At 47.9% G+C, this 26741-nt stretch overlaps 1 protein-coding gene and 1 long non-coding RNA gene across 2 annotated transcripts; one reads left to right on the forward strand and one right to left on the reverse strand.

The window, feature by feature from the left end:
- Positions 1–2016: 2016 nt before the first annotated feature.
- LOC142923156 (uncharacterized) lies at positions 2017–3540 on the reverse strand. The gene is made up of 2 exons (XR_012940563.1): positions 3332–3540; positions 2017–2457 (listed from the first exon to the last, which is right to left on the reverse strand). It is a non-coding gene; the product is annotated as an uncharacterized LOC142923156 (long non-coding RNA).
- A 2803-nt stretch (positions 3541–6343) lies between these two features.
- Positions 6344–12262, forward strand: LOC142923177 (uncharacterized). Its single transcript, XM_076064107.1, has 2 exons — positions 6344–6603; positions 9711–12262. The coding sequence occupies exons 1-2, from the start codon at positions 6417–6419 to the stop codon at positions 10364–10366; spliced, it is 843 nt and encodes a 280-aa protein (XP_075920222.1). The 5' UTR covers positions 6344–6416; the 3' UTR covers positions 10367–12262.
- Positions 12263–26741: the final 14479 nt, after the last annotated feature.

Genomic DNA, 26741 nt, shown 5'->3' on the forward strand with positions numbered 1-26741 from the left:
TATTTCACTTCACACCTACATTTGTAAACTACCCCCCCCCGCCCCGTGCCGGTCCTCTACGTTCCACTTCACACCCCCTCCCCCCCCGTGCCGGTCCTCTTGTGCGTTACGGTCATTTTATGCTAATTCCTTTGTCAAAGTATTTTGTTTCCTCCCACACAGCTTAAAAGGACGTGACCTGGGCTGGACTGTCTTCACTCCAACGCTGTCCTCATGACAGTACGGTCCCCTTCACCTGATGAAGGCTACTTGTGTTGTGGCCGAAACGTCATGATTTTTGTTGTTTTATTTTTACCTACGTGACTTTACCAAATAGAACCAAAGAGTATGGATCCTTGCAGTCACGAAAGCTTCAAATCTAGAACTTATTCACTTGGTTAGTTTTAAGGGGGAGTTGACAGCCAGGACGGCTGAATGCTACGAATGGGGGGGGGTAATGTAGTGACATCGGGAATGCCACTGTGTAGTGCCGGCCTGAGAGGCATGGCGTGCAATGTAATTACATCACCGACACCCCATATATGTGGGTGTAGTACCAGCCCTAGTGGGGCTTGGTGAGCGCTGAGTCATGGCGCTGAGTGGTACCACGCGTGGCGTGCAGTGCTGTCCTCTATAGAAGGGGTGTGAAAGTGTCAGCCATGAATGAGGTTAATGTGGACCATTGCGCTCTGGTTGACCCTGGAAGGTACATGACGGGTAAAGTCTACACAGGGGCCCCAAGTTGGGGCTAGTGGGTAGTCACGTGTCAGGGCGAGATCTTGCAATAGGAATCAAGAAGGTAGTCGTGGCCAAGGGCGGAGCCGGCCACGACTGGTGAGCATATAAACTGGGTCCCCAGAGGGACCGGGGTTCAGCTTTGCTGTTGTCTTCTGAAAGATCTACATTCAACGTCCGTGAAGAGTCACCAACACATAGGCAGGACTCAAGCTGGAGTCCTGCTCGTTGTAGCTATCCCAGAGTGTTAGCGCAGATAGCCTGGTGGTCCACCACCATAGGTTGTTATCTGGTAAAAGGGAAGTTACCCCTTCGTGTTGGTATAAATAAATTTGTTGCCTCCAAAGAGTATGTCTGCGACTCAATTGAACCGACTACACAATGGTGCAAAGGTCAGTAAAGTGACCGAGGCCACCAGGGGCTGTACCAGTATATCACATCAGATTAACAAGGGGCTCAGTAGTGGCAACAAGTTATCCCCTTCGCCTGGAATGCAGGAGATCGTGGGTTCGATTCCAACGCCTGGATATTTGGAGTTTGCATATTCTCCCCGTGGTGGCGTGGGTTTTTCTCTGGATCCTCGAGTTTTTTTTCCCTCCACATTTAGAAATATGCATTTACAGTATTTGGCTGCTACAAATTTCCATGTGATATGCCACTTCGTTGAGCTATGATTTGTGGCCAGGTTGCTTTTGAAAAACAGCTATATAGCTCAGTGGTCCTTACTTGGTACAATAAAATAAAAATCTGCCGATTCCTGGAGTTATACTATAGGAAGGCCTGGGTACCCAAGGGACCAGGTTACACCATTTGTCAGTTCAATGAAAAATCGACAAACAATAAATCCAACAAACACACCCAGTGCTGGAATGCACTGAAAAACAGTAAATGTACCAGAATGAAGCAGTACACATCTTGTCAAGTTGTATTTATACAACAAAGATAACTAAAGAAAAATAACCAAATCCACAATTAGATGTGGATGTGAAAATAAAGTAAAGCCCTTCTGGATAATGGGCACCCTATGCCCTGTCGGTCGTGTTGATTTTTACCATATTTCACCACGCCGACTAGTGCGGTTTGGTGAAGCGAGGGGGGCAGAACTGATTCATTTGTCACTCGCCTCTGGATTTAGTCCATGGGTGTGTAGTGATGTGCGCTAAGCACTGTGCAATTGGACGACCCCACATGCCCTGGGCACCCTTTCGCATGAGATATTCAAACTCAATCTATTTTGCAGGTGAAAAATTTCTGAAATAAAAATGCAATGAAGGAAAACAGAGAAACTGCCATGACACGGTGCACAGGTGTGAATTAATATATTATAATAATCAGTCACACGACTGACCATACAAGGCAAGCACACCATGGTGGTGCTCGCTTCATCCACCCAGCAACACACTTCAGCGCAATTGTTTCCCAGCGCCTATCTCGTGACTCGGTATGGGAATCGCTGCGGCGGTGTCCGCTCGTGCAGCTCCATGCGACCCACAGCAGACGAGCGCTCCCTATAGAGGATCCACGGTCGCGCGTCGTCTATGCCTACAGCACGAGCTCCGACACAAACATCCCCCATGGAGCTCCACAGACTGGTGGGGCAAGTGCTGTTATTGAGCTCCTATGAATGAAGCAGTACACATCTATGAAGGCCGCTGTGAAGTGTCGAGTCGCCCCGCGTCTCTCGCCCCTGACGCGGCCCAGTTCCCCGTGTAGCCTCCTCTGCTGTGCTCTCAGCCTCTGGCCCTTACGCAGCAGAAAGGAGAGGGGTGGAGGGGTGACGGGAGGAGTGAAAGGAGCGTTGAGGGGAGGGTTGGGGGGAGGATCGGTGGGAGGGGTGGGAGGGGTGGGGTGGGGTGGGTGGGGTGGGGTGGGTGGGTGGGTGGGGTGGGGTGGGTGGGTGGGGTGGGTGGGGTGGGGTGCCCCTTGCTTTCTTCGGCCCCTCCCCCCACCTCTGCTACTTATTTTAAGCCTCTGTCTGTTCATCCATCCGGCCCCTTTTTTCTTGCTTCTCTGTCCGTCTTTCCTCTTCTTACCTCTTGTGTCCCTGTATATGTATTTCTGCTATCTTATACCTCGTATTTGTTCACTCTGTCTATGCTGGTATGTTCAACCCAGAGGATGAACACGAAATTTAGCACTCTTCTGAAATTCGTGGTCTGCCAGGCAAGTGTCTAACTGTGTCGTTGGCCGACTGGTATTGCATCACGTAAAATTTTCTTAGGTTTTTTTAATTCTCGTCTCTCATCTTCTTGTTGTATTTACCTCCGTGCAGTTTAACACTCTCTATGTGTTGCGTTGATGTCACCTTATGTGCTATTTGTTTTTACACCTGATGAAGATCGCTTGTGTTGTGGTCGAAACGTCGTGCTTGATTTATTTTAATATAATTTTATGGTATTTCTACATATGTGACTTTACCGAAAAAAACAATGAGTTAATCAATGGTTCTCTGTGTGAGTGAGTCTATGTGTCTCCATGTGAGTGAGCCTATGGCTCTGTGTCAGTGAGACTTTGGCTCTCTGTGTGAGTGCACTCTGTGAGTGAGTCTATGGCTGTCTGTGGGAGTAAGTGGGTCTCTAAGGCCACCACCATCTTGCTCCCTGCCCAGTGCGTCCACCTGGTTGAGCTGCAGAAGTCTATTGTCCACCACTCCAGACTGCACAGATATCCGACGTCCACCTCCAGCACAGACACCAGCAGATTCTTAAACCTGGTGGTGGAAGGACACAAGAGGGGTAATAGTCAACCACCATTACCACCATCAATACCACCATTACAACCACCAAAATCACCGCTATCGTTAACACCACCATCAATATCACCACCTCCACCACAACAATCACAATCAAAATTACAATCACAATACTCTTTGGTTCTTTCGGTAAAGTCACGTAGGTAGAACAAATAATAGATCACGACGTTTCGATCGCAACACAAGCAACCATCATCAGGTGAAAAAATATAGCGAGAAAGCTGCTGAAACACGAAGTTATATTGGCTTGAGATAAGCTCAGCCCAAGAGTAAGTGGGCGGGGCTAGAGGTAGAATTTGCATGTAAATACAACACCACATCGTGGAAATGGAAAGAGAGACACAGACACCGAGAGACATCCACACACAGAGAGAGGCATACACAAAGAGACACACGAAAGACGCATACAAAGAAAAACACACCGGCAGAGAGAGACACCCACACAGACAGATGCAGAGAGAGATAGACAGAGAGAATTACATAATTGCCCATGAATTACTATGGTGTGACAATGCCAATTACCAATGTCAAAGGGAACATCAATGAATGGTAAATGTGGGGTAATATCCCCAGAAGAGCATGTAGACTATATTAAAAAATAAAATAATCAATCAATATAATATCACATATGGGTTCAGTTTAAAGTTTACTTATGAAAAATAATTCTGAAATAATTGTGCTCCATAGGTTATGTTAATGGTAAAGTTACATAAACATCACGGAATCACTTAAGCTGACCATTTAAAAAGACATTAATTGCAAGATGTTGAGCAAAGGAAATTATTTGGAAGTTCATCTCACACCAAGTACATGTTACTATAAATCTAAATCTGCATAGTTCTCAATCAGCAAAGTCGCAAACATGTTTTACCACAAGCAAGGAGTTCGGTGTAAAGCTGTTAAGCAAATTAACCACTGCACACGGTTGTAAAGCTCTCTGCCTCAAAGACAGCACTCTACCAAGTGTCACGACGCAGCTGCACACGCCGCATGACAATAGGCGGAGTGAGTGAATCTAAGTAGACACTGACCCTGTCAAAGGGGATCCATGTCTAGAGTATTTGTGGCTGGTGCTACACATTTCTAACGTGATTAGCCATTTAGCTGATCTATCATTTGTGGACAGGTCGCTTCTGGAAAACAGCCACATAGCTCAGTGGGTCTCACCTGGTAAAATAAAAATAGTTTATAGAGTTCGTTCTGCCTCAACGCGTGTTTTCATAACGTCAATTGGATATAGCACGATGAATGTATTAGGGAACACGTTTTATGACACGGATGCTAAGTGGATATAACGCGATTGAGTCAACAGAACCACGTCGCGCGAGTAGGAATGTGCGGTTGTACGGCTGCCTGGGCACAGCGTCACACGAGGCATTGGGATGCTGCTGGATGCTTCCTGATGCTCCCCACGCGCCTCAGTCTTTGTTCAGCCGACACACGCATCTCACGCTGTTATCACGGACTGTGCTTTACCCTGTATTAGTCATTGTAACGAGGGAGTTTACACAACGCGGTGTTATTCAGCAACGCAACTGCCGCGTTATAGAACACTGCAGTAAATATTGTCGCGGTGTGGAAGGAGCAATGAACGTCATCTTGTGGCATGGAAAGGCATCGCAGCCCTAGCGAGCAGCCAGAGACAACGCCTGCACGCACGGCAAAGTTGTGATTGACCCGGGGACTATTAGCAAGTGACACGTATGGACTAATGGTTACTCTAAATGACGATGTTGACGTTGGTTAACGTGCTACAAATATACTGAACGCACATCGCATTAGCTCTGACAAATAGCGGACTTTTTTAAAGTTATCGTTTACAATGGTTAATTTGTATATCATGCCAAGTGAGTAATTTGCGTGTGGACCCTGACAGCGGCACTCAATGTCCAACTCTTGCGAATGCTCTCAGGGGATCTTTACCGTGCGCTGCGTTCACTCACTCAGCCCCAATCTCCCTGTCGTGAACTCACCACTCACCCACTCACTCACCTCACCCTTCAACTCACTCACCCTCCTCACCTATTAATTCTCCTCATTAACCCACTCACCCTGCAATCCACTCCCTCACCCCCCCCCCCTCCATCACCCGGCACTCACCGCCTGTCCGTGACCACCTTTCCGTGCCTACAACCACAAACACCACCACCACCTCTCCCGTGCCTACAACCACAAACACCACCACCACCTCTCCCGTGCCTACAACCACAAACACCACCACCACCTCTCCCGTGCCTACAACCACAAACACCACCACCACCTCCTCTCCCGTGCCTACAACCACAAACACCACCACCACCTCTCCCGTGCCTACAACCACAAACACCACCACCACCTCTCCCGTGCCTACAACCACAAACACCACCACCTCTCCCGTGCCTACAACCACAAACACCACCACCACCTCCTGCTGCTGCTGCTGTCGCGGTCTCCGCGTGGCGCCGCGGGTCCAGGGGGAGGCCTCGCGGCCCAAGAGCGGCGCCACGGCTCCCCCCCTCCCGCTCCTGGCCCCTCCCCCTCGTCCCTCCTGGCCCCTCCCCCTCGTCCTTCCTGGCCCCTCCCCCTCGTCCCTCCTGGCCCCTCCCCCTCGTCAATCCTCCTCCCGTTCGCGACGTGGAGTGAACTCAGCCCCGCCCCCCCCGCCCCCACCGCCCCCCCCCCTGCGCGGCCCCGCTGCCCATTGCAAGAATGGCGGGAAGCGGTCGCGGGGCCTACCGCGCGCTACCTCTCGCGTGATTGGCTCGCTTCGCGTCACGTGGGGAAGGCGGAAGAAGAGTATGGGGGAGGAGCTGCGCGGTAAGGGGCGGGGCCGTGGAGTCACGTGGTGGGCAATGATTGCCAATAAGTGGGCAGGGATGGCTGTACGTCACATCCGGTGATATAGGACACGCCCCTTCGTGACGTGCCTCACACTTCCTTCCGTCCCGCGTGCCGTCAACACGAGCTCAGCATGGCGCTGTTGACCGTTGGCGTTCCGCTCTTGGCCATGCTTGGGATGGAGATCTTCATTTATCTTCGTTTTAAGCTTTCCATCTCATACTTTTACCGCGAGACCACGACGCTGCAAACGGAGAGGATGGGCCTGCAGAATGTGGAGCTCTGTCAGAAGAACAAGACCATGGAAGTGGAGAAAGATGGTAAGCTACCATTTTCTTTGGTTCTTTCGGTAAAGTCACGTAGAATGAGAATAAAATAATAAATTGATAAAATAAAATAACACAATAATATTCTCACGACGTTTCGGCCACAATACAAGCGGCCTTCATCAGGTGAAGGGGACGAGACTGTCTGGAGGACAGCGCTGGAGTGAGAAAGCCACGCTGAGATCGCGATCTTTAAGCTGTGTGAGAAGAAACAAAGCGCCTTGACAAAGGAATTAACATAATTTAGCATTGAAATGGCTGAGTGATTAGCTTGTGACTGGTCACAGAAAAGGCTATGTTAAAGTTAAAGCATACACATCCGCAAAGGCACCCCTTGACAAAGGAATTAGCGTAGAATTTAGCATTGAAATAGCTGAGTGATTAGCTTGTAACTGGTCACAGAAATAGCTATGTTAAAGTCAGAGCATATACATTCACCGAGTCACCTAGTACAAATCAAACAGGAGAATTTAGCATTGAAATAACTAGGCGAATTTAGCATTGATATAACTGAGTGATTAGCTTGTGACTGGTCACAGAAATGGCTATGTTGAAGTTAAGGCCTACACATCTGAGCTATTCACAGTAACTGGGTATACAATATATAATGAATACTATATACTGAACCAATAAAAAACACAAAAATTTAAATTACCTCAATGTTATCAATAAACTCTATATTCTCCAATCAGCTAAGCTACCAACAATAAGTCGTTATATATCACAATGCTATATGGCGAAAAATGGGTGGATTCTTACCCTCAACTTTAGCACCACGGATAGCTACGGGTCCCGTTCAGACGGACGAGTTCATCGATGGTCGGAACAGAGGAGGGGGAGAGAGACAGCTGCGAGGCGCTGTCATACTCCATGTTGTAAACCATACCATTAACCACGGTTAAGCTATCCGTGTTGCTAAAGTTGAGGGTAAGAATCCACCCATTTTTCGCCATATAGCATTGTGATATATAACGACTTATTGTTGGTAGCTTAGCTGATTGGAGAATATAGAGTTTATTGATAACATTGAGGTAATTTATATTTTAGTATTTTTTTTGGTTCATGATATAGTATTAATTATATATTGTATTGTATACCCAGTTACAGTGAATAGCTCAGATGTGTAGGCCTTAACTTCAACAGCCATTTCTGTGACCAGTCACAAGCTAATCACTCAGTTATTTCAATGCTAAATTCGCCTAGTTATTTCAATGCTAAATTCTCCTGTTTGATTTGTACTAGGTGCCTCGGTGAATGTATATGCTCAGACTTTAACATAGCTATTTCTGTGACCAGTTACAAGCTAATCATTCAGCTATTTCAATGCTAAATTCTATGCTAATTCCTTTGTCAAGGGGTGCCTTTGCGGATGTGTATGCTTTAACTTTAATATAGCCTTTTCTGTGACCAGTCACAAGCTAATCACTCAGCCATTTCAATGCTAAATTAAATGCTAATTCCTTTGTCAGGCGCTTTGTTTCTTCTCACACAGCTTAAAGGTCGTGATCTCAGCGTGGCTTTCTCACTCCAGCGCTGTCCTCCAGACAGTCTCGTCCCCTTCACCTGATGAAGGCCGCTTGTGTTGTGGCCGAAACGTCGTGAGAATATTATTGTGTTATTTTATTTTATCAATTTATTATTTTATTCTCATTCTACGTGACTTTACCGAAAGAACCAAAGAAGATGAATCCTTGCAGTCACGAAAACTTTAAATCGAAATTTAAGCTACCATTCTTAGATGTTCTGTTTGAGAGGAGACCTGATGGCTCATTGGGGCATTCTGTCTACAGGAAACCCACCCACACAGATTCCTACTTGAAACCTGATTCCCACCACCACCCAGCCCAAAAGAATTCTCTCATCAAAACTTCATACCATAGGGCTCATTGCATTTTGGACCAACACCACCTGACCAGTGAATTAAAACATGTACACCTGGCCCTCAAAAGGAATGGTTACTCTGACCGTACCATCCGCCAAGCTGTTTCTCCCTCCATACAGAAACAACCACTTGATACTCCGGCCAAAACCATCACACTACCATATATAGCAGGCGTTACTAAAAAGATTTCAAAAATTCTAAACAAACACAAGATCCAGGTCCGGTTCAATACAGTACACAAAATTCGTGATCTGATCCCATCCGTGAAGGATGGCATTCCTGACTTACAGTACCCCGGGGTTTACAAATTGAGTTGTACCTGCGGTGATTGCTATATCGGGGAGACAAAGCGACATGTCTCTGACCGAATTTGCGAGCACAAATCAGATTTGAAACACAGCAAAACGAATTCTTTGCTGATCACTGTTACAACCATGTGGGTGATCACGATATAATTTTCTCCGATACCAAGGTTCTTTGCAAACCCACGGGTTTTTATCAGAGATTTGTTCACGAGGCAATTCAGATCTACAAACACAGACACAATTTCAACCGAGAAGTTGGTTTCAAATTAAGCAACCATTGGAAAGATGTTCTAAATCGAACTAAACATAAACTCATTTCTGTGGTACAGTATATTTTTCAAGTAGTGGTACCCCAAACTTTCGCAGCTCTCAGCTCCCCCCCCCCTCCCGCTCCTGGCCCCTCCCCCTCGTCCCTCCTGGCCCCTCCCCCTCGTCCCTCCTGGCCCCTCCCCCTCATCCCTCCTCCCGACTCGCGACGTGGAGTGAACTCGCCCCCGCGCCCCGCGCCCCACCCTGAGCGGCCCCGCCGCCCATTGCAAGAATGGCGGGAAGCGGACGCGGGGCCGACCGCGCGCCGCCTCTCGCGTGATTGGCTCGCTTCGCGTCACGTGGGGAAGGCGGAAGAAGAGTATGGGGGAGGAGCTGTGTGGTTAGGGGCAGGGCCGTGGAGTCACGTGGTGGGCAATGATTGACAATAAGTGGGCAGGGATGGCTGGTACGTCATAGTGTACGTCACATCCGGTAATGACGTCACGATAAATAACACGCCCCTTCGTGACGTGTCTCACACTTGCTTCTGTCCGCGTGCCGTCAACTCGAGCTGAGCATGGTGCTGCTGATCGTTGGCGTTCTGGTCTTGGCCATGCTTGGGATGGGGATCTTCATATATCTTCTTTTTACGCTTAACATTTCAGACTTTGACCATGAGACCACGACGCTGTCTACGGAGAGGATGGGCCTGCAGAATGTGGAGCTCTGTCAGAAGAGCAAGATGCTCCGTCTGGAGCTACAGCATCAGCTGGAGGAGTTCATGGAGAACCGAGAGACTCTCCAGAGAGAGATCAGGAGCCTGGTTCAACAGCTTAAAGAGCGCCAGTTGGAGCTGGAGCCCACGAGAGTGCCTTGCAGGGAGAGCAAGTCTCTGCATGCGGATTTTCTCCGAGACTGCAATGCAGCACAGCGGCAAATGTCGCTGCGCTGTGAAAACGAAGATCTCCGGAGGTCGCTGCACGCCCACCTGAGGAAGTTGAACTTCCTGAATCCGCAGAGAGGGCAGGAACAGTTTAGGCTGCGCGGGAAGCTGGTGCGTCACGAGGACATGTGGCATGGGGAAAAGAGGCTGCAAGAAGAGAACCTGCATCTCCGTAGCCAGCTGAAAGAGCTAATATGGACCGTGTCTCAAATGTACAATGATGCCACCACCACCGACGCCGCTTCCACCGCCGCTGCCACAGCTTCCACCACCGCAACCGTTTCCACCACCACTTCTGCCACCACCACCAAGCCCAAGAAGATGAAGAGATTTAGCCATTGGTTCCGAAAATTGCTGAAGCGCAAGTCGGCCATTTAAAAATATTGGGGAAATTGTGAAAATGACACCACCCTAATTAAAACATTACTCAGAAAGACAAACATACCCCATAGAACATCAACAAAGTCATATATAAGACAAAATATCGTACATTTGCATGCAACACTCTAATAAATACTGTATTGTGAGCAAAACATAAAGTTACTTAAATGGAAAAAAAATCTGTTATTGTCACTTACCTTTAGTCAGGATGCCGGTCTGCTTGTCGGGAGGGGGCGTAATGAGTCCCTGCACACACGGGGGCGGTGGGAGGGGGGTGAACGTCCATACACACACAACAGCGACAATCATCCGCTGTATAGCCTTACCAGAATGTTGGGGCAAGCGCCTATGAAGCTCTGAATGGCACACGGGGTGAATGGCCAGCACCCTGCCCGGCTGCCTCTCTTTATCTCTCCATACACGAGACTCAAAGGCGTACATGCGTCCGTGCACACACGCACAACAACAACGCGACAACCGTCATTCACCCCTAAGTGGCAGTGACATCACCACAGCACTTGTGCAATGCTCGGTGCATTTTGAGGCCACGTGAAGTGTCGAAGGCTGGCTGGCAGGAGGTCATGTAATAGACGCAGGTGCCATGGATTGACTTAGGAAGATGATGGGCAGATGCAACAGCCGTGCTCCCCACTGTGCCAACTTTATTTGTGTCAGTTGTTTGGCGCTCTGCTCGTTGTTTTGAGACTCGCTCCTCTGCCCTATGCTGTTGCTGGAGGGCAACTGCCTCCACCTCCCCAGCAGCGCCTTTCATGAACCTCCTCCACAGAAGCCGATCGTGACACTGCTGATACCAGTCATCAATAAGTCCAATCAGCTCCACATCCTTCTGCACGACATCAGTCCATCTCTTCTCTACCCCGTACCACGCCCATTTAGCACCATCTATCCAGCCAAATTGAAGCTGCTTGGGGATGCCGTGACTGCATACAGACTGCATGACACAATCAACGCAGCCTCGCTTGCTGGAGGAGCCCACAGATGGGCATTTGTCCAGATATTCTAGGAATCTGTGAGCTTACAAAGTCCAGTCTGGTTAAACCCTGAATAGATCGTGGGCAAGCTAACCTTAACGTTCCTTTCGAGAGAGATAAGGGAGGGTATAACTGTGGCCGAGAAGACATGAAGATTTTTATGGAGTGACATGCCAGGTAGCTTCCACACTGTTGAGCAGCTGATGAAAATATAATGCTGCTCTAATTATTTTAAATGAGACCTCAGCTCCCAAAACGGACTTGATCATCAGCACACTGCCCAATCCACTCTCTCCTCAGGTGCCCCAAATACATGAGGAATTGAGGAAGGGAGCATTTTTATGATGTAAAATACCCAGGGAGGTGATTTGTTTTCGTGGGGCTGATGGTAACGGCCCATATTTTAGTAGCATGCTTCATGTTTAGCTGTAGTGTCTCCAACTTCTCCTTAGAGTGGGCAGTAATCACCAGATCATCCGCATTCATAATATGGTTTAACAATAGAGAGCCATACCATGACCGGCTCAGGCATCGATCAGCCTCCCATTATATCTGTACCAGAAATGCTACTGGTACATCCATGGAAATCGTCTCAAACTACGTAGTCAAAGAAAATGTTCAGTCGTGTAGGGGGCAGAGGACATCCATGTCGCACATTACTCACACATTCTATCATCCCTTAGCTCCATTACGTCGATTTTTCATGAGACAGCAGTTGTCTTTCTATTGTTTATATATGCTTTATCGAAAGAAGAAAATAGTATATTTGCTTTAATTACTGTAACTCTGTGTTTTATTTAGCTTTGGTAATTGGGTGATCCAGGTCTCTCTTGCAAATGAGACTCATCCTGGTCGCTTTAGTTCTCGCCTTGTTCAACTCAATAAACTGGTACTCACTCCATTATGAACTCACCCACTTCCTTAAATCTATGACTCACGTAAATACTCCCTCTCTCTCCTCATGAGTCATATATTTACCTGATCACACAATCACCCGATCATTCACTGTGTCAACCTCACTCACGCACTTTTTCATGCTCTCAAGAATGACCCACCCATTCTATCACTACATTCATCATCATCCCCTTCCCTCATTGACCCACTGGTAAAATTAAAATACTCGACAGCAACAACACGTGAGATTGTACTCAGGCTTACACTCACATGTGTAAAGAAGCTCCTTTGCAGGTTCCATTTGATAGATGATTTATTTCATGATAACGTATTTACAACGCAAGAGTACGACTCACACGAACCTTCCCCCGTACAGTAACCTGTACCTGTTTCAACCCATCTCCACTGCCCCCACTATAAACTTTGCCATCCAAGAGGAGTGAAGTAGAAGACAATAGAGTCTGCTGAGAGAATCTACCAGGGAAAACTTCTGGAAGTTACCAGGGCGTGGCCGTGCGGGTATATAAGGGGGAGCGTGGCCCGCAAATGGGGTGATGCCTTGGGGACTGAAGAACAACTGCAGGTGGACGACATCGGGGCCGACTGTTGGAAACCAACATGGTGGAAACCATCAAGAAAGACTGTTCGAGATTAATCTACTCTATTAGAAACCACCGGGACTGCAGATAATCATAGCCTTGTGCAACGTGTGAGTCGTACTCTCACCTTGTAAATATGTTATCGTCGGGAATAAATCATCTAGAAAATGAAACCTGCGAAGGAGCTTCTTTACACATGTAAGAATGCAGGACATGCTTTACCAGCAGCCCGTTTTTGTCTACAACAGACCTATGCACACGATCTTGAAAATGGCATTTGATTAGGATTGTCAGCTGCAACCCATTCTGAAATCGTCCAACTACCAAAACCCTTGTCTGCATTATACCTAAGACTTTTGACTTGTACATCTCGTAATTTTCAGACGACGCGTTGACCAACGTGGCAATGTTATTTTCTCATTTTATTGACAGTAAACAAAAAACATGGCATAGTTTTTAATTTCCCTGTTAACTTGTACATACGAGTGGAACGGTGGCACAATGGTTTGTGCATGGCACTATGAATCAGGCCACTTGAGTTTGATTCTCAGTTATAGTCAACATCAAACAAACTGGCCATGAGCCTTTTCGTTATCAACCCACGTTGAGAAGCATGATGGCGTATGGTGAAACAATCTCCATGACTGATCCAGTATGGGAAGACTTCACCCATGACAATGGTTATACATTTATCATTGTTTTTGTTGTGTATTACCACAAAAGGAGTAACTTCATACCTGTCAGCTAGCCTATATATACTCATAGATAAACTTTTGCCTAAACACCACCATTGGGATGAAGCTGACTTGGTATCTTCCATACTCTTTGGTTCTTTCGGTAAAGTCACGTAGGTATAAAATAAAATAAATCACGACGTTTCGGGTGCAACACAAGCGTCCGTCATCAAATGGCAAAGCATGATCTGCTGTTGAGGCAGAATGTTTAAAAGAGTTTGAAATGGGTGTAGCCCAAGGGCCATAAATAAGTGGGCGGGGCCAGTGATGTTAATGTGAGAAATTAGCATGTAAATGTAAGAACGGAGAGCGGCCTCCTCGTAGAGGGCATGAAAGTGGCTATGTTAATGTGAGAGATTAGCATGTTAAAGTAATATCGAAGAGTGGTGGGATCCAAAGGCATGAGAGTGCAATCCAAAGGACATGTAAGCATGAGAGATCTAAGAGAGAGGCATAGAGAGAGACACAAAGAGTCGGAAATAACAGCTGACATAGGCAGGTAGGATGGAAATATCAGAATCATAAAGAAGGTACACCACTCTGTGCTATCGTCTCCACCAAAGAGTATGAATCCCTGCATTCATGAAAGCTTTAATTTAAGATTATTCCAGCAAACTTTACCGTCTTCTACCTCGAACCTTCCCTCGTACGGTACCATGCACCTGTTTCCACCCATCTCCACTGACACCATTATAACTTTTGCCATGTACAGTACCCTACATCACCCTCTTCTGCCCATAAAAATATCTGTCCCGGCTACAACTCTAATTTAACAGGTCCCTGCAAGGTGGGCTGGTAGGAACATTGGAATTTTGCGCAATTTTATTTTTACACCCCAATAGCACGAGATTTCACTTCGTTAAAGTATTGAAAGGGGACGGACGGACGCATTAATCTATTGCAAGCTGGTACACTCATCTATTGCAGGCTGGTACACTCAGTTTACAACTTCGTTCCTACCAGTAATAGGGAACTCTATGTGGGAATCAATGGGATCGCACACGGGATTCAGTGATGTGGGCATGGAGTACAAAACATTTAACCTCTGGGTTAATGCTTAACATAGGCGCTTGAATCAAGGGGGGGAAGGCATTACAACCCAACTTGACCATTCAGTATCATCACCAAACTCTTACGTGGGCTGCCCTATTGAAGGTGTACATTCTTAGGCAAACAATACGCAACATCATTAGCCCTACATTTACAACAAGCCATCAATATGTACTGTAGGTGTGGTCGAGCAGCACATTCGACCCGGTGACACTCCTTCTCGGCACCTCTCTAAATTAGTCCGTCGGCCTCCCTCATCGTGGCCATCTTCATTCCGGTCGATCCTGAGAGGAGAGTGCGGGGGCAGTATTTCTGTGAGGAGGATGCTCCCCTCCCTGGCATTCATCACGACGCCCCTGGACACGGCTTTGTGAGCCTGAACGATCCCTTGTGACGTCAGTTCTCTATATGGTTTAGGGCGACTCGAATTAACCACCCATCTCGGGCGTCCCATTTGGATGCGAACACTTTGCGGGCAGAGGATTTTAACAATTCCACAGGGCTTTGCCAAGGATGGTGTAGTTTGGCGGATTTTCTAACCCGGACCTCAGGACAGTGTAACCAGGCCCGATCACCCTGTTCAAAGGGTACAGGCGTCTCCGTTCTTTTCCGCAACCGTTTGTTTGCTATTTGCGATCTGCTTGACTCTGCTATCGCGGCTTCACGAGCTTCACAGAGCTTTTTTAGTGGCAGTTTGAGGGAGGCTGGCGACGACACAACTTTAGCAGGGAAAGCCACCAGTTGGTCCTCAATAAGTGGCTCAGGGTCTCTCCCATACATCAAAAAGAAGGGGAAGAGCCCGGCCAATGCATGTGGCACTCTACAATATGCTCCTAGGACCCCTGGGATGTGCAAGTCCCAGTCCATCTGATCACCATTTACAACATGGCACAACATTGCGGACAGCGTGCGGTTAAGCCTATCTACTTGTCCATCACACTGCAGGTGGTATGGTGGCGTTCGAATTTTCTTAGTGCCCACAATATTACAAACCTCTCGCAACAGGTTAGTAGAAAAATTCTGACCCTGGCCTGTTAGACGTTTCTCAGTGGGGCCCTTGTCCAATACATAGCCATGGAGAAAGGCTTCTGCTATTATTGCAGCCGTTTGGTCATGTATCGGCCATGCAACGAGCCAGTGTGTGCAATACTCCATCCCCTCGAGCAAATATTTATTTTATCCTTGCTGTTTTAGGAAATGCACCCAGGATATCAAACGCTACTAGTTCGTTTACCCTCACCACTGCGATCGACTGCAGTGGAGGCTGCATAGGATGGGGAGCAGGTTTCCTTTTTGCACACTCCTGACAATGATTACCTGCTCGCGTACATCTTTTGACATCACTGGCCAAAAATATCGAGCCTGCAGTGTGAGCAATGTGTTTCGGTGGCCCAAGTGGATTTGTTGTTTGGCGTGCACTTCTAGTAGCAACTGTTTTTGCAAGGGTTTTTGCACCACTAGGCAACAACGCTGCATCTTCACGTCCCACCTCATCAGGAGTCCTCGCCATGGGATGAATGGCTCCCCCTTTTGACCAGTTTGAGCACATTCAGCTGCCTGTGCAGCCAATGACTGTATAATTTCATCCTGTTTTTGCAATCGGATTCATTCGGTCCTTATCAGCCCAAGATCATGATCTGTGGGTGGTACATCATTTTCTATCGTTGCTGTGTTTATTGACATCACCTGTCTCGGCGAGTCAGGGAGGGTCGGTTTACACCATGCTGCTCCTGTCGCTGCTGCTACGACCGATCTCACTAACTTTTTCCACTTAGCACCGAGATGTTGGCCGAATTTTCCCTGTTGTTTCACTCCAGGTCGATGTGATCGAGTGGTGTGCTAGTGATGTTGGTGATGAGGGTTTTGGAAATGAGGTGCACGTGTGATCTGGCTGGGTGTACAGGCGACACGCCTGGGTGTTTCTTGGTTGTCTCGGGATGACTTCCCCTCGGCAACCTCTCGCGATGTGGCCCGACCTCCCGCAGTGGTAGCAGTACATCACCGCATGGTCCTGAATTCCTCCGTGGTTGTGCCATGGTTGCTGATGCTGTAGTTGACACCTTGAATCGTTGAACCCCTGGATGGCCACAGCCATCTCTTCCAAGTTCGCCTGCAGATCACCCTCCATGCTGGGCATTGCGGCGGTCCCTGTTGTTGCTGTCCCTGTTGGCTCCATTGGTCCTCCTGCTCCTCCATTCTCCATCACCCTTGTCACATGGGCTGCTACTTCACATGGTGCCCTGGGATCTGTGTGTGCCCAGAGGCATTTAGCAAACTACATTGAAGTTTGCTCACTCTCTGGCAAAATCGGCAAGGTAATGCCACTTTGATAGAGGAGAGTTAGTAGCCGCTCCGCCACTAGCACGTCTCAGGTTGTCATGTCCATCCTTGGAAATGCCACATCTGCAACCGCATGCAAGGTACTTCTATAAGCCATCAGTGGCTCGCTATCTCCTCTTCTCCAGGATGAAAATTGCTGCCTTGCGCTGGACGCAGGACAGAAAACATCGGCCATCCCTTGACAACCTTGTTGGGTTGTGGCAGGTTGATTTTCCGGGATCATAAAGAAGGCCAATAGTGCTCTGTCATCCAACACCGTAGGCAGCAGTCGTAGCACTTCATCGTCAATCAATCGGCTGACTCTGACAGCTGCTTCAAATCTTTTGATGAATGCAATCCAATCGCCTCCCGTATTTTTATGCATGGTGGTCAAGGTCTGTTGAACAGCTTCTAGTTGTGGTTGAGTCATTTGATTGGTTCCCGCCTGCTGCTCGACGGGGGGAAGCGATGGCTGCTGCCCTATGGCGCTTTCTCCTCGCCATTGCGGTCCATGGTGGAGATGGATCTGGCTTCAGCCGCGCACTACCTGTTCCTTCCTCTTCTCTTTTCTTCATCACCCGAAATTATCAGTCGATCCACCACTGAGGTAAGGTGGTCCAACCTGTCCAACAGCTGCCGCCAATTTTCTTTGTTCGGCGATGCTGGTTCTTGGGTCTTTGGCAGAGCATCCACTTCCATCGGGAACTTGGCTGCCAACGGGGTCCGGCTCTCACTCCCGCCATTTGCCGAGTCTCAAAAACCTGGAGCGCTTAGGGTTGATAACTCGTCCTCTGCAGGAGCTCTTCGGCGGGTCTTCCTTCTTGAACTTGTAGACTGTATCCCACCACTGCCACCAGAAGCTTCTTTGCAGGTTCCATTTTTGAGAAGAGAGTGCAACTCACACGCTTCACAAGGGTATGACTATCTGCAGCCCCAGTGTTTTCCACTACATTCATCTCGAACAATCTTTCTTAATGGTTTCCACCATGTACAACAGTCGGCCCCGATGTCATCCACCTGCAGTCGTCCTTCAGTCTCCGAGCTAGCGCCCCAATTGCGGGCCTCGCTCTCCCTTTTCTACCCACTCAGCCTCGCCCTGGCAGGTTCCAGCAGTTTCCCTGGTACATTCTTCCAGCAGACTCAACCGTCTTCTACTTCCTTTCTCTTAGATGGCAAAGGATATAGTGGTGTCAGTGTTGATGGGTGGAAACAGATGCAGGGTACTGTACGAGGGAAGGTTCATGTGAGTCGTACTTTTGCGTTGTAAATACGTTATCGTGAAATAAATCATCTAGACAATCTAACCTGCGAAGGAGCTTCTTTAAACACGTGAGTGTTAGACTGCGTATTTCCATTTTACCAGTGGGTCAATGAGGGAAGCGGATGGTGAGTAAGGTAGTGAGTGATGGGATGAGTAGGTCGTTGGTGAGATTGTGAAATAGTGCGTGAGTGATGTTGGCACAGTGAATGATCAGGTGGTTGCCTGGGTTATCAGGTCAATAATATGACTCATGAGGAAGGAGAGGACGTATTTATGTGAGTCATAAAGTAAGGGAAGTGGGTGAGTTCATAATGGAGTAAGTAGTAATTTATTTAGTTAAAACAGGCGAGAACTAAAGAGACTAGGATGATTCTCATTTGCAAGAGAGACCTGGATCACCAAAATAACAAAAGCTAAATAAAAACACAGAGTTACAGTAATGAAAAGCATATATAAACAATAGAAAAACAACTGCTGTGTCTCATGGGAAATCGATATAATGGAGTTAAGGGATGATAGAATATGTGAGTAATGTGCGACATGGATGTCCTCTGGCCCCTACACGACTTAACATTTTCTTTGACTACTTAGTAATGAGACGATTTCCATGGATGTACCAGTAGAATTTATATCTGGTATAGATATAATGGGAGGCTGATCGATGCACGAGTCCGGTCATGGTATGGCTCTCTATAGTTAAACCATATTATGAATGCGGATGATCTGGTGATTACTGCACACTCTAAGGAGTTGGAGACACTCCATCTAAACACGGAACATGCTACAAAAATATGGGCCGTTACCATCAGCCCCACAAAATCAAATCACCTCCCTGGGTATTTTACATCATCAAAATGCTCCCCTCCCTCAATTCCCCATGTATTTTGAGGCAGTTGTGGAGAGAGTGGAGATATTTCCGTACTTGGGCAGTGTGCTCATGACCAACTCTGTTTGGGAGCCGAGGTCTCACTTCGATTCATTCGAGCGGCATTATATTTTCATCAGCTGCGTAACATTGTATGGAAGCTACCTGATCTGTTACTCCATACAAACCTTCATGTCTTCTGGACCACAGTTATGCCTTCCCTTATTTCTCTCTATAGGATTATCTGCAATGGTTTGAAACATTTGGTCTAGCCTGCCTACGATCTATCCAGGGTTTAACCAGACTGGACTTTGTGAGGAGGCCAAAATTTCCTGAAATATCTGGACAAAGGCTCATCAGTGGGCTCTTCCGGCAAGTCAGGCTCCATTGGCTAGGTCATGAAGTCTATATGCACTGTCACCGCATCCCCAAGCAGCTTCAATTTGGGCGGATAGATCATGCTAAACAGGCGCGGCATGGGCTACAGAAGAGATGGACTGATGTGGTACAGAAGGATGTGGAGCTGATTGAACTTGCTGATGACTGGTAGCAGCAGTGTCGCGATAGGCCTATGTGGAGGAGGTTCATGAAAGACTCTACTGGGGAGGTGGAGGCAGTTGCCCTCCAGCAATAGCGTAGGGCAGCGGAGCGACACTCATAACAATGAGCAGAGCGCTATACGACTGAAACACTGAAAGTTGGCACAGTGGGGAGCACGACTTTTCCATCTGCCCGTCATCACCTTAAGTCAACCCATGGTACCTGTGTCTATTCATGACTTCCTGCCAGCCATCCTTCGACACTTCAAGTGACCTCAAAATGCACCAAGCACCGCACAAAAGTGCTGTGGTGATGTCACTGCCACTTAGGGGCAAACGGCGATTATTGTCTTCTTGTTGTGCGTGTGTGCACGGACACATATACCCCTGTGAGTGTGTGTGTGGGGAGAGATAGTGCAATGGTGAACACTGTCTACCATCCCACCGATCCCAGTTCGATTCCCACTCACGACCAACACCTTTAACGATTATATTAATGGTTGCTGGGCTTTCCGTCGATCGACTCAGCCTCAAATAAGTGCCTGGTGTGGTGTGTAAATATCACCACTGGCGAGACAAAGGCAGCCGGGCGTGGTTCTGTCCACGCACCCCCTCGTGCGACATTCCAGCCTTCATAGGCGCTGCTGGCTAACAGCACTTGCCCCAACATTCTGGTTAGGCTATTCGGGGGATGACTGTCGCTGTTGTGTGTGTGTGTGCTTGCGGGCGTTCACCCTCAACCCCCCCGTGTGCAGTTATGGGGACTCATTATGCCCCCTCCCGACAAACGGGCCCACATCCAGACTCAAGGTAAGTGACAATAAAAACATTTTTTTTTCTATTTACGTAACTTTATTTTTTGTTTACCATACAGTATTTATTACAGTATTATTTGCAAATGTATAATATTCAGTGTTATGACTTTAACAATGCTTCCAATTTTTTGTTAAACCGTAATACATTTTACAACACTTCCAGTATGTGAATTTAAATACAGTACACTATTTTATTCAGACTTATGAACTGTTCGACTTACTAAAAAATTCTCTGTAATGGAATCCAAAAGTTGTACTATTCATTAACAACACCTCCCATTGGTATGGTTGACTACATGTGATGCAAAATAAATCAAACATAGATAAATATATATATTGTACAACACTTTCCCCAACAGTGTGTTGAGGCTACATGGGGGACCTTTGTGTTTGTGCTTGTGATTGTATTGTGGAGGCCTTCTTCGGTGCTGCTCCTTGCTAATAGCACTTGCCCCAATAGTCTCTTGATTCTATACGGGGAACGTTTGTCTTTGTGAATAATGTTTTAATTGGGGCGGTGTCATTTTCAAAATTGCCCCAATGTTTTTAAATGGTCGACTTGCGTTTCAGCCATTTTCGGACCCAATTAATACATCTCTTCATTTCTTGAGCTTGGTGGCGGTGGTGGCAGCTGTGGCAGCGGCGGTGGCAGTGGCGTTGGTGGTGGTGGCATCTTTGTAAATTTGAGAAATGGCGCATTTCAGCTCTTTCAGCTGTCTACTGAGATTCCGGCACTCTTTGCGCATCTTCTCTTCGCCGTGCCACTTTTCCTCATGACGCGCCAGCTTCCCGCGCAGCCTAAACTGCTTCTGCCCTCTCTGTGGATTCAGGAAGTTCAACTCCCTCAGGTGGATGCGCAGCGACCTACGGAGACCTTCCTTTTTACAGCGCAGCGACATTTGCCGCCGTGCTGCATTGCAGTCTTGGAGAAAATCCACACGGAGAGACGCACGCTCGCAGCAAGGCACTCTCGTGGACTCCAGCTCCAACTGGTGCTCTTTAAGCTGTTGAACCAGGCCCCTGTTCTCTCTCTGGAGAGTCTCTCGGTTATCCATCAACTCCTCCTGCTGCTGCTGTAGCTTCAGATGGGGCGTCTTGTTCTTCTGACAGAGCTCCACATTCTGCTGGCCCATCATCTCCCTTTGCAGCGTCGTGGTCTCGCGGTGAAAGTCTGAGATGGCAAGCGTAAAACGAAGATAAATGAAGATCCCCATCCCAAGCAGGGCCAAGAGCAGAACGCCAACGATCAGCAGCGCCATGCTCACCTCGTGTTGACGGCACGCGGGACAGAAGCAAGTGTGAGGCAAGTCACGAAGAGGCGTTATTTATATAACTTCATTACCGGATGTGACGTACGCTTTGACGTAACAGTCATCCCTGCCCACTTATTGTCAATCATTGCCAACCACGTGACTCCACGGCCCCGCCCCTAACCGCGTAGCTCCTCCCCCATACTCTTCTTCCGCCTGCCCCACGTGACGCGAAGCGAGCCAATCACGCGAGAGGCGGCGCACGGTCGGCCCCGCGACCGCTTCCCGCCATTCTTGCAATGGGCGGTGGGGGGGCGAGATCACTCCACGTCGCGAGCGGGAGGAGGAGGTACTAGGGGGAGGGGCCAGCAGGGACGAGGGGGGGGGCCAGGAGGGACGAGGGGCCAGGAGCGGGAGGGGGGGGGAGCCGTGGCGCCACGCGGAGACCGCGACAGCAGCAGCAGCACGGGAGATTAATTAATTCGTGGACGGAATTGTTTAAGGAAACCGGTTTAATACGATTTCTCCCCGTGAGCGAAGCTCCGTGGCGAAACACTGGCCTACTGTACACCATCCATATCACTAAAAACACACGCGTCATTGACAAAGGCCTAATTCTCAAGACGGGAACCATCGGTGGCCGTGAAGGTATCGTGACAGACCGAGTGATAACCATCCGTCGTTTATAAGTATAGTAATAATTTTTCCATCTTAACTATTTGTTTTGGATTGTACTTCTAATCGCATAAATTACCAACAGATCCATCAATCCGAATTAATTCCTGACACCTTCGCCACGGAGCTTCGCTCACGGGGAGAAATCGTATTAAACCGGTTTCCTTAAACAATTCCGTCCACGAATTAAATAATCTCCCGTGAGACAGCATGCACCCCATCACACAACCTCAATCCAAGCCATTTCTGTAATCATCTGATCTTGCCAATGGATCTATTGATATATTTGTGCCTTTGGGAATAATAACTGTTTTGATCGCCTTTTCGTATGAATTTCGTCATATAATCTTTAAGCACCTTCGTTAATGATCGCCGCACGTACTCGCGTACTCTACAGAATACTCAACTGTTCCATGACCCAATGTGCTAACAACGTGATAAGGGTTTCTTATGGATCTCTGAATGAACGCCATACTGTGTGCAAATTCCAGTATAATCTTTCATAATAGAGTTATCAAGGTTTGTTTTGTTTAGATGTTTAACGACTCTCTCTCTCACCAACTGAGCTCGCGTTATGCGGCGGAATTAACCACAGGTGCTGTTGTCAAAGTGAAACAACGCAGTCGTGATGGTTACTGTGATGATAATGTGTTGAAATTCCAAGATCGAGAGTTCGCATATTATGTTAGAATTAAAGTTTAGTTAGAAAATAAAATTGATTAACGCATAAGTGATTGTGTGATTCTTTCCTGAAATCTATGCATAAAAACTGGTTCTGCGTTGAGATATGAACTTGGTGACCTTACATAAACACTGTAATCCATACTCAGTAAATGTTAAAGCAAGAATAATTGTATTATACTGATCGATAATACGAAGTTAAACAACGAAGCCGAGTTGACTCTGGCATACTCGCATCACACTAGCATAACTGCATACGATTAATTATATTATCCCGATTGATAACCAACCCTCGTCAACGAGGCGGGGCCTGATTATCATAAAGGCTGTCATTAACATAACCACACCCACTCGCATAAATTAATACAACATTAGCATAATTTATATGCATGATTACCCAAATTAACATAATTGCAGATAAATTATGCACATTTCTAACTTCATTTAATATTTTTATTTTCATCAAATTTTCATAACCCACATATACAACAACCTCCACATCGTCCTGCCATCCGTCGACAAAGACGACTTGTCTTCTCTCAAAGTTGCAAGATGCATCCAGGCGCACCTGCTCTTGCAACGACATGAGGGGTTGGCGGTGTATACTGTGCCTAGTGAGATGCATGATACACCCAAAGATGTAGAGCCCATCCAAGCCTGTGCTTCAACCCAAGGCGGAGGCTGGCGGGGGGGGGGGGGGGGCGGCATGGTGTGACAGGATGAACAACTTTGACGGCAAGATACCTCTCCTCATCCTGAGAGCGGGCACCACAGTCATCCACCTGACTGTCCACCACTCCACTGCACCCGAAGGCAAGTCGCCTTCGGCTCCTGAATCCACCGCACTCATCACGTTCGGTCGGTTTTCATTCCCGTCGTGTGTCGGTGCATGAGGGTTCAGATTTTGCTCAGGCTGACTGGCCGCTCCGACCGGGTCGGTGATCGGAGTTGGTCCATAGAGCGATTGCTGTGACCGCAGGTTCATCCGCTATTATCGGATTGATAGAGGGGGTTGAAATCAGAATGTTCGTCAATACTGGTGCATCCGCGACTATCATTTCCAAGTTGATTTTTAACATTCTGCCCCCTAAATGTCGTACCCTATGTCCCGTCAGAGTTCCGTGCTTTTATGCAAATGGCTGCTCATTGGGCCTCACTGGGAAAATAACAGCGGTGGTGTGTATTGGAGATATCAAATTGACGGGGCCAGTTCTTTTATCAACGTCGCTTGCTGTTCCTTGCTTGCTCAGGACTGACTTCTTGAGGAAGATGCCCCTGAAAATTTTGATCGATCAAGGTTCCCTTGAGTTACCATTGGGTCATCGAATGGCCTTTTGCCTTCTCCCACTCGATTGTTCTTTGCCAACACTACTGTACAAGCGCTTGCGAGTAAGACCGTAAAGATTCCCCCTGGCACACAAATGTTAGTTCCTTTACGATTGCGCAGGCCGCTAGACCAGGAGGCGACTGAGGGGGGAATTCTTCTAGGATCCTCAAACAAAGACATTCGTGGTTTGCCGTTGGTGGGGGCCCAAACTATCATATCCAATTACCAGGAACCGCTCATTCAAGTCCTGAATGCAGGGTTGGACATGTTTGTCATTCAGGAGGGCACCGTGCTAGCTCACGTGTCGTCCATGCTTCACGAGGGAAACATCGTTGGCGGTGTGGGGGTCACGTTGAATACGAAGCCGCAACAGGTTTCTTATGAAAAATGGATGGATACGCTTTGTTCTGAAAATTCGGAATTGTATGAGTCCCAGAGTCACCACATCGATATGGGCGATGCCGCTCCCATCCAGCAGAACCCCTCCCGGCTGAGCCCTAAGGAAAAAGAACACGTACAGTTGGCAGTTGATGAAACGTTGGCCGCCAATATTATCTCACCGTCCACCAGCCCGTGGGGAGCCCCGATTGCTCTTGTTAAAAAGCAGGATGGTAGTTTGCACTTCTGTGTTGACTTCCGTAAGCTTAATAAGATCTCTGTAGCTGACCCGTACCCTCTTCCTCGGATGGACGATTCCCTGGATGCTCTCGCAGGGGCATATTATTTTTCGACTATTGACCTATCTTGATTTTCGCAGTTGCCCTTGAATGAATCCTCTAAACCTAAGACAGCTTTTTGCACATCAGAAGGCTTATTTGAATTAAATCAGCTTCCGATGGGTCTTCACTCCACTCGGCTACGTTCCAGCGATTGACGGAACTAGTTCTGGCAGGCCTTCAGTGGGACTCATGCCTAATATATCTGGACGATGTTATCATTTTTAGCCGTACGTTTAAAAAACATCTGGAATGGTTACGTGCTGTCTTTCTTAAAATGCCTGCGGCGAATCTCAAATTTAAACTGCAGAAGTTTCAACCTGCTCTAAAACTGGGTTCGGTATCTTGGCCACATAGTCAGTAAATCAGGGATAGCGATGGACCTGAACAAAACCACATGTGTCCGTACTTGGCTGACCCCCACGTCGGTGGGGAAGGAGGTGCAGAGTTTCAATGGATTTGCATCCTATTACCGCCGTTTTGTCACCGGGTTTGCCACGATCGCCAAACCTCTCCACGCCCTGACGGCAAAAGGTCAGAAGTTCCATTGGGGGGAGTAGGAGGAGGGCACATTTGTTGTGCTCTGGGATGGCTTGGTGAACGCCTCTCCCCTCCACTACCCCGACTTTTCCTTGCGGTTCATCCTTGATACGTATGCTAGCAACTCCGGAATTGGCGCTGTTCTGTCTCAAGTCGTTATGGCATGGAAAGTGTTGTAGTATATGGCAGCAGAGTGATGTCTCCGGCGGAACTTTTGGCAACTGTTTTTTTTATGCAACAGTATCACGCCTATCTTTATGGCAGACGCTTTGAGATGCTCTCTGACCATGCAGCGCTACAGTACGCGCTGCATATTGAGCAACCATCTGACCAATTTTCATGTTGGTTGGAAGTCCTCCAGGACTATTCCTTTACTGTTTCCTTTTGTAAAGGTACCCAACACACGAACGCGGATGCCCTGTCGCGATTACCAACGAGCGACGGGTGAACGTGTTTCTCGGGCTGGGGCGCTGTAAGGCACCTGCTGAGGACTCGCCTCATCCCCTTCCGGCATTGGCTGAGGTTGACATCTCTGAGGAAAGCCGACGGTCCTGTGGCGCATGACGCCGTTATTGGCATGAACCATGCAGACTTCGGACCCCTTCAGGTGGAAGACGCTTCCCTGTTCAAGTTACAACGCCGTGTCAAGGAGGTGGACGGGGGTTGGAATCGATGGGGTGTAGCCTCTGTCATCCTCAGAGGCAGATTGCTCATGCATTGGAATGGAGGGTTGACACGTTACAACATTGTCGTGCCTACTGCCCTACGGAGTAAAGTCATCTGGGCTGTGCATGAGCGACTGTTGCACCTTGGGGTGCATAAGATGCTAGCCACACTTAAGCTCGACTTTTTCTCGCCTGGCATGGTGGAAGATGTCGCTATTGTATTCAAGGGGTGTGTGCAGTGTGCACGGCGGAAACCCCCGTCCAAACTCTGCTGTCCACCATTGCAATCCATTCAGGTTTCCCGCATAAATGAGCTGGTCGCTCTTGTTATCCTTGGTCCATTTCCTACCACCCCTCGTGGCAATAAGTATTTACTGGTGGGCATCGAATATTTTGGCCGATGGCTTGGCCGCCGCCCAACCAATCGGATGTGGCCATCACCGAGGCATT

This window comes from Petromyzon marinus, unplaced genomic scaffold, assembly GCF_048934315.1.
Source record: "Petromyzon marinus isolate PM22_M1 ecotype Great Lakes invasive population unplaced genomic scaffold, UKy_Petmar_22M1.pri1.0 PM_Scaffold_31, whole genome shotgun sequence".
In the NCBI taxonomy this organism is placed as follows: domain Eukaryota; kingdom Metazoa; phylum Chordata; class Hyperoartia; order Petromyzontiformes; family Petromyzontidae; genus Petromyzon; species Petromyzon marinus.

Excerpts from the sequence above, each read along its gene's own strand:
- LOC142923177 (XM_076064107.1), top strand. The coding sequence starts at position 6,417 with ATGGCGCTGTTGACCGTTGGCGTTCCGCTCTTGGCCATGCTTGGGATG. Across the intron at positions 6,604-9,710 it reads CATGGAAGTGGAGAAAGATG|ACTTTGACCATGAGACCACG; the intron begins GTAAGCTACCAT and ends TTAACATTTCAG.